This window comes from Bos mutus, chromosome 12 (genome assembly GCF_027580195.1).
Source record: "Bos mutus isolate GX-2022 chromosome 12, NWIPB_WYAK_1.1, whole genome shotgun sequence".
Classification (NCBI taxonomy): domain Eukaryota; kingdom Metazoa; phylum Chordata; class Mammalia; order Artiodactyla; family Bovidae; genus Bos; species Bos mutus.
In genome coordinates, this window is record NC_091628.1 from 21710441 (window position 1) to 21719446 (window position 9006).

At 51.6% G+C, this 9006-nt stretch overlaps 1 protein-coding gene across 1 annotated transcript; it reads left to right on the forward strand.

Moving 5' to 3' along the window:
• The first annotated feature begins 6550 nt into the window (after nucleotides 1–6550).
• On the forward strand, nucleotides 6551–7761 carry LOC102284334 (testis-specific Y-encoded-like protein 5). The gene is given in 3 exon segments (XM_070380836.1): nucleotides 6551–6609; nucleotides 6611–7295; nucleotides 7297–7761. Coding segments are annotated over 3 exon segments (1209 nt in total).
• The last annotated feature ends 1245 nt before the right edge of the window (nucleotides 7762–9006 follow it).

The following is a 9006-nucleotide window of genomic DNA, read 5'->3' on the forward strand; positions in this document are numbered from 1 at the left end:
AATCCACTTGGCTCTCCCCTCAGTTGGCTACTGGTTGAGCTGCCAAGCTTGCACCCTCTGCGGTGCACTTACTGTCCCAGCCGAGCTAAGCACAACCTGCTCAGTGATGATCTTTAGAAGAGCTTGGGGTGTGTCTTGGGACAGTTGGAGTTCAAGGGTCTCATAAACATGAGGACTGGTGCCTATTTCTCAGAGATTCTGAACGTGGGGAGGCTTGGCCTGCTGGTTTGAAGGGACAGTGGCCTGGTGAAGGGGAACAGGTTTCCCAGTGGTTCTCATGACTCCACATGAAGGAGAATGTGTTACAGAAAGGAGAGGAGCCCTGAGATTGCCTGGGAAGCCAAAGGAGGTGACACCCCACCAGAATAGGGTGCTTGGGGGCAGAGGAAAGAAAGATGCAGAGGAAAGAAGCACAGCTGCCCTTCTCTGAGGAGGTACTCCACCAAGGAGGGGGCTGGGGTGACCTGCACACCATCCCCCGAGGAGCTCTCACTCCAGCAAAGACCGCCAGCATCAGACAAACTTAGAGCAGGACCAGTTCAAAAGGCAAACCTAACACTTTGAAACTAAATGTTGGGGGTTGGTGCATAGAGAGAGAGAAGCAAGCTGAGTAGTCAGGAAGGTTGGAAACCAGAAGTTTACACTGTGACTTTCATAAAGTCATTTTGATGTTCTTGAGTATATAATGTATTATATGTGTGCATGTGTATGCTCAGTCGTGTCTGACTCTCTGCAACCCCATGGACTGTAGCCCTCGGGGCTCCTCTGTCCACAGGCTTTCCCAAGCAAAAACACTGGAGTGGGTTGCCATTTCCTACTCCAATAATGTATTACATTTGTACGTAAAACATAGTAAGTCCCCTACATGCAAACCTTCAAATTGTGAGCTTTCAAAGACGCGAATGTGTCCCTGTATGCCAGCTGACGTACAGTACTACTGTACTTTTCAAGGTGTACTATAAGATGGAAAATACTTCATTTTCTGCTTGTTTTTTAGAATATTGTTTGTGTGAAACGTATTATAACCCTATTACAATTCATATATAGCTCATTTTGTTAGTTGGGTAAATAGGCTAACATTGTTGGACTTATGAACAAATTGGACTTATGAGTGCATTCTCAAGATGGAACTCATTTGTAGGTAGGGATTTACTGTGTGGTAAACACAGAGGTTATAACATTAACTGTGTTAAGGTGTTATAACACTAAAGGAATAAAGTATTAGGTAATTTGCTTCATATATTCGGAGAAGGCAATAGCACCCCACTCCAGTACTCTTGCCTGGAAAATCCCATGGATGGAGGAGCCTAGTAGGCTTCAGTCCATGGGGGTCACTAAGAGTCGGACACGACCGAGCGACTTCACTTTCACTCTTCACTTTCATGCATTGGAGAAGGAAATGGCAACCCACTCCAGTGTTCTTGCCTGGAGAATCCCAGGGACGGGGGAGCCTGGTGGGCTTCTGTCTCTGGGGTCACACAGAGTCGGACACGACTGAAGCGACTTAGCAGCAGCAGCAGCAGTGGCTACCATGTTAGGTTTCTTGTTTGCCTCATTTTTATAGTAAATGAATTAACTTGATCTCAATGATGCTTTTGAACTGTGGTGTTGGAGAAGACTCTTGAGAGTCCCTTGGACTGCAAGGAGATCCAACCAGTCCATTCTGAAGGAGATCAGTCCTGGGTGTTCTTTGGAAGGAATGATGCTAAAGCTGAAACTCCAATACTTTGGCCACCTCATGCGAAGAGTGGACTCATTGGAAAAGACTCTGATGCTGGGAGGGATTGGGGGCAGGAGGAGAAGGGGATGACAGAGGATGAGATGGCTGGATGGCATCACAGACTCGATGGATGTGAGTCTGAGTGAACTCCAGGAGTTGGTGATGGACAGGGAGGCCTGGCGTGCTGCGATTCATGGGGTCGCAAAGAGTCGGACACGACTGAGCGACTGAACTGAACTGATCTCAATGATAGGAATTTAAAATGTTAATTCTGCATACCCTAATAAATAATAGGAACATTTGCTTATTCATTCAACAAATGCTGATTGGCCATCAATGGTGTACTAGGTAAAGCAGTGAAGAAGGCTGACCAAGGTCTCTGCTGTCATAGCCTAGCCAGGGAGGCTGACATAAATATGTAGACAGGTTTGGCGAGAGATCTGTAAGCTCCAAGGGGCCAGGAGCAGGTCTGTTCCTACCCTGAGGTAGCTCACATGCATAGCGCCCCTGAAGGTGCTCAGTGAATGTGTTGCTGCTTGCTGCTGCTGCTGCTGCTGCTAAGTCGCTTCAATTGTGTCTCTGTGCAATCCCATAGACGGCAGCCCACCAGGCTCCTCTGTCCACAGGATTCTCTAGGCAAGAACACTGGAGTGGGTTGCCATTTCTCCAAGTGAGTGTTGAGTAAATGATAAATCATTTCAGGCAGTGATGGAGTGGGCAGGTGGGCTTAACGAGATGTGAAAGTGACTGAAGAAGTGACTGTTGAGCTAAGTTAGGAAGATATGAAAGAGCCAATCATACAACAATCTTTGTGAAGGCTATTCCAGGGACAAGAATGTGCTGTGCTTAGTTGCTCAGTCGTGTCTGGCTCTTTGCAACCCCATGGACTTTGTAACCTGCCAGACTCCTCTGTCCATGGGGATTCTCCAGGCAAGAATACTGGAGTGGGTGGCCATGCCCTCCTCCAGGGGATTGTCAAAGATAACAATCCAGCAAGGCTGTACAGAGAACAGGAAGAAAGTCTAGGTTACTGGGGCGCCATGAGCAAGGGTGCGGAGAGGTAGGGAAGGCTGTCAGAGCAGTAGGCAAGGGCTGGTCATTTCCCACATTGATGCCTGTTTCCCAGACCTGCACAGACCCCACCCGGTAAGATTCTCTCTTCCTTATATCGGTGTCTGTGGAATAGACTCCTTCTTATATTGGCTTTTGTGTGATAGAAATATCTTTCTGTTGGTACTTTATCTGGGTAGTGTTTCTGGGCTGTGTTGGGTTAATTTTGTGAGGTTTGATACAGTGATAAAGTGAAATATTGCCCTCTGGGGGCAAAATTTCTAAGTGCAAAGGGGAAACTTCAAGATTTTAAATTGGTGAAAAAAATGACCTAAATTAAGTTACTAAGGATCACGTTGGTGGTTGAGTAGAAAAAACATTGTGGGAGAGTGAGAATGAGGGGACAGAGATGGGGTAGGTAACTGCTGAAGCAGTCAAGGCCCAAGACAGTGAGAGCCTGGACGCGGCATCTGGACAGCGGGACAAGAGATGGCAGAACGCCCAGCAGTCTTTTGGTAGAAGTACGTGCGTGTGCGTGAGCACTCTCTCTCACACACACTCCATACACAGCACACACACAGCATACTACACACAGCACACACACACACACCACACCACACACACACACACACACCAACCACACCACACACACACTACCACACACACACTACCACACACACACCACACACACACCACATACACACACACACACGCACCACATACACACACACACACCACACCACACACACACCACAGACACACACCACACACACCAACCACACCACACACACACACACACACCAGACCACACAAACCATACCACACCACACACGCCACACCACACATACCACACACACACACCAACCACACCACACACACATCACACACACACACCACACACACAGCACACACACATCACACACACCACACCACACACACCACACACACACACCCACACCACACAAACCATACCACACACACACCAACCACACCACACACACACACCACACCACACACACCAACCACATACACCACACACACCAACCATACCACATACACCAACCACACCACACACACACACAGCACACACACACACACACACTACCACACACACATACCACACACACCACACACACCACACCACAGACACACACCACACACACCAACCACACCACACACACACACACCAGACCACACAAACCATACCACACCACACACACCACACCACACACACCACACCACACACACCAACCACATCACACCACACACACCAACCACACCACACACACAGCACACACACAGCACACACACACACACACACACACACCACACCACACACACACACACACCAACCACACCACACACACAGCACACACACACCACACCACACACACCACACACACACACACCACACCACACACACACCCACCAACCACACCACACACACACACCAGTCCACACAAACCACACCATACGACACACACCACACCACACACACAGCACACACACACACACAGCACACACACAGCACACACACCAACCACACCACACACACCACACACACACACACCAGTCCACACAAACCACACCACACCACACACACCACACCACACCACACACACACCACACACACCAACCATACCACACACCAACCACACCACACACCAACCACACCACACACACACACACCACACACACACACCCTATACACACCACACATACACACACACACACACACACCCTCACACCCCACACATAATATCACACATACCACATCCACAAACACCACACACCCTCTTCATATACACACACACCACACCACACCACACACCACACATACCACCCACCCCCCACACCAGAGACTGCACATACCCCCACTACACGTCATACCCTCCTTATGTACACACACATCCCCCACACCAGAGACCACACACACCCACTACACCCACCACACCTCACATCCTCCTCACACACACACACACACCCCACACTCATCCCCACATCAGAGACCACACACACCCACTACATCTCACACCCTCCTCATACACACACACACACATGACACACAGACACACACACACCCCACACCCTCTTCACACACACGCAGACACACACCACACACATATCCTCCACATCAGAGACCGCACACACCCACTACACCCCCACACATCACACCCTCCTCATACATATACACACACACCCCACATACCAGAGACTGCACACACACACACATCACACTACACACTGACACACACACACACACACACACACGCGCGCACGCGCACACAGGTACTGTATCCATATTTTATATAACGTGAGATTATTCTTGCCTCCAGAGGGCACTTGAAGGTTACAAATGCCTCCAAGGGTCAGAGCAAATTAACTCAGAGAGAGAAGCCACTTCCCCTAGGTTGTAATTTGAGGGGCCAGGAAAGCAGAGAACACAATCTTAACTGAAGCTGCCGCCTTTGCTTACCAGAACTTAAATCCTCTTCTTTTAAAAATTAAACTTTCTTGCAAAAGCTCATATAATAAGCTAGCAATTTGGGCTTTGAGACATGACTGTAGGTTAGTGAAATGATACAGCCGTCCTCCTGCTGGACAAACAGGAGAGAAGGAGTCTGACCAGTGGAGGAGGGCGGGACGGTTTCCCTGCAGAGGAGCCTGACCAGCGGGCCAGGCCAGGCCCGGGGAGGCCGGGGAGGCCCTGGGAGGCCCCAGGCGGGGCTCCAGGAAGCCTGAGGGCAGCAGAGAGACTGGCGCCTGGAGAGAATGAGTGTGAGAAGGCGTGGGGTAGGGAGCCAGTGAACTTTCAGACCCTGCAGAACATGGCCCGGGAACAGTTCTGCCTGGAAACATCTCTGTCACCTCCAGAAATCTCTTGCTAAGCACTGTCAGCATAATTCTCTGTCTTCTGCTGGGCAAACACACGTTAGAATGACACGATGCTGTTCTTTGATAAACTGAAAGTCCGAAGAAATTTACAGATAAATATACTGAGAATGGGAGAAGGGAATGGCAACCCACTCCAGTTTTCTTGCCTGGAAAATCCCATGGACAGAAGAGCCTGCTGGGCTATATAGTCCAAGGGGTCGCAAAGAGTCAGACACCACTGAGCAACTAACACACGCACATGTACTGAGAATGAGTCATTTTACACAGAGAGGGAAAAGGCAAGCATCTAGACGGTCTAATTTGAAGGGCACAAAACCACTTCCTCTTCCATTTCATGTTGTGTACATGGCGCCTGCAGGTCTCACAGTCCCCTCCCCCCGCCCCTGTCCTTGGTTTTGGGCACTGAAAACCTTGTGAACAGACTCACGTCCTCTGAGAGGGTCCTCCACCTGGGTGCCCACAGGAGCTTGTGCGTGCGTCGCTTTGCTCCATTGCTCTGTGCGTCTTGTCCTATTACCTTCTAACCTACTTGGGGCCCCCCCCAGATCGTTAGCCTCTTGAAGCAGGAATGAATTCTTAATCATTTTTGTATTCCAAGGGGACTAAAACCTTGTTTTTACATAATAAATGTTCCATGTTTATATTTATCCCATACATCTGTATTTATTTTATATAAATTCACATATATATTCATCTGTTTTAGGCTGTGTTTGATACTCTAGTTTGCCCTGGTCTATAAATTTGATTGGGCTTCCCTGGTGGCTCAGTCGGTAAAGAATCTGCCTGCAGGGTTGCCATGGAGCGCCCCACTCCGTAGGGCCGCGAGCCGGCGCCAGGGGGGCCACGGGGTCGTATCGCGGCTTTGAGGTCCAGTCGGCCGCCGCCATGAGCGGCCGGAGTAAGGGGAGAAGGTCCTCCCGCGCCAAAGGCCGTGGCAAGAGCCGCGCCTGACGACGCCCCACGCGACCCGGACCCTCCAGAGTGCCAGAAGCTCGGGGAGGAGACCAAGGCGGCACAGGTGCAGGCTGGCGCGGTTTGGGGTGGCCCGGAAGGCGCGCCGCCCCGCCGGCCCGGGGAAGAGGCTGCCTGCCGGCTGCCCCTAGCTTGTGGCCTCGCGCTCCGGGCCCGGGCGGCGGGGACTCGCGGGCAGGCGGTGACCAGGCCCTGCCCGGTCAAGGCCACATCCCTCCCGGAGCGCCTGGTGAGCGACACCGTCTTCGTGGGAACCATGGGCACCGTGACGAGGCCGAGAAACGGGCCCCGCGGAAGCCGGCGCGGCCCCGCCGCGAAGAAGGCCCCAGATACCTGTAGTGCGGTGGGAAGGGGGTCTGCGGCCTTGGCCGGTGGGAAGCCAAAGAAAGGGGCCGCGGTGGAGGCCGCCTCTGTCCCCGTGGGCGAGGAGAAGGTGGAGAACGTGGGGTCAGGGCCCCCGGCGACAGAGGGCAGCATGGATACGCTGGAGAACGTCCAGCGGAAGCTGGAGACCATGAACGCCCAGGCGGACCGGGCCTACCTGCGGCTCTCCCGCAAGTTTGGGCAGTTGCTGCTGCACCAGCTAGAGCGCAGGAACCTCCTTATCCAGAATATTCCAGGCTTCTGGGGGCAGGCCTTTCAGAACCACCCCCAGCTCTCGCTCGTCCTTCCTGAACAACCAGGATAAAGAGGTCCTCAGCTTCTTGAATAGCTTGGAGGTGGAAGAGCTTGGCCTGGTGAGACTGGGCTACAAAATCAAGTTCTACTTCAGGCGCAACCCCTATTTCCAAAATAAGGTGCTCATCAAGGAATACGGGTGCGCCCCTTCGGGTCAGGTGGTGTCTCGTTCCACTCCAATCCAGCAGCTCCCCGGGCACGACCTCCAGACCCTTAGCCAGGGGAACCCTGACAACAGCCCGAGCTTCTTTGGGTGGTTTTCAAACCACAGCTCCATCGAGTCTGACAAGACTGTGGAGATAATCAACGAGGAATTGTGGCCCAATCCCTTCCAGTACTACCTGATGAGTGAAGGGGCCCGTGCAGAGAAAGGAAAGGAGGGCAGGCCGGGTCCTGCGAGGCCGCCAGGGGAGACCCCGGAACCTGGGGTAAACAAGTCCAACTGATCCTGCTCAAGTCTCTGCGTCCTGTGTCCTACCTCCTACTGGCCCCCGTGCCCTACTGGCCCCCGTGCCCAGCTGGCCTTGGGTGTTTGGCTGTCTGCCTTCTTTTCGTTTTGGCCTCTGCACACTATTCCTGTTGGACTTCGGTTACAAGAATATGGCATTTATGATCATGTTCTTTTGCCTTCTGTGACGTTCTTGCTTTCTCTACATTAGTATCATAGGTTATGTGATCTCGCCCCTCCTGTTCATATGTTAAACTCACTTGATTCCAGCGTGTGTTGCCTCTCTCTACATTGCTTGGACCCTGTTCTTGGCTCTGGCACTTCCCACCTGGCTTTCACATGGACACTCATGAGTCAATCAGCAGGAGGACCAGCGCATCCTCAAGTTCTGCTAGTTCAGGACTGGTGACTTACTGGGCTTTGAGTTCATGCCAGCCATGCATGCCATCTGTGGCAAGCTTTTTGGTGGCCACTGCAGAATGAAGCTAGTGCATGTGGCATTGGCCACCAGCCAAAACTGATTGTCTCTTGGCTCTGGGGTCACCAGCCAAGGTGCCACCTGCAGGATCTCTGGCTTTGGCCAGGTACCCATACTGCCCTCCTAGACAACGGGTTGAGGTTCAGGGTGAGAAGCAGTTTGCTGTGGCTTTTGTACTGTTCTGCATCTCTTCCTGCCTCTGGGCCTTTCTTCCTGGTAAACCTTTGTCAAGGTCTGCACCACACCTCATCACTGTCAGGCCATTGAGTTTTGTCTAGGTTGCCAGTCAGCCCCAATTGGCTTCCTGGGCAACAAGGACCTCGAGAACTACCTGTGGACACAGGCCCTCTCCTGGTGCATGAGACACACACCTACCCTCTCAAGCTTTCCAGGAACCCTGCTGGCTGCTGGACTGATGGGCAGGCTGGTACGTGTGGACATGTGCTCACTGTCGTCAAGCTGTGGCTCCAGGTGTGGCCCTGTGTTTTGTAGAAGATTATGTGCTACTTATTTTGTCTCTGAGTAAATCTTATCATTTTCCCCATTTTTTGCCTAATGGGAAAATAGAGCTGTACAGGTTGGCTTTTTTTTTTTTTTTTTAAAAAAAAGCTTTTTCCTGTATTATGGACATTTTCAGACATGCACAGAAATGGAGAGACCCCATGTGCCGTCACCTAGCTGCATCATTTATCAGTTATGGTCAACCCAGTTTCATCTGCGTCTCCATCTCCCCGCCTGTATTGTTGATTGAAAGTCCAAGACACT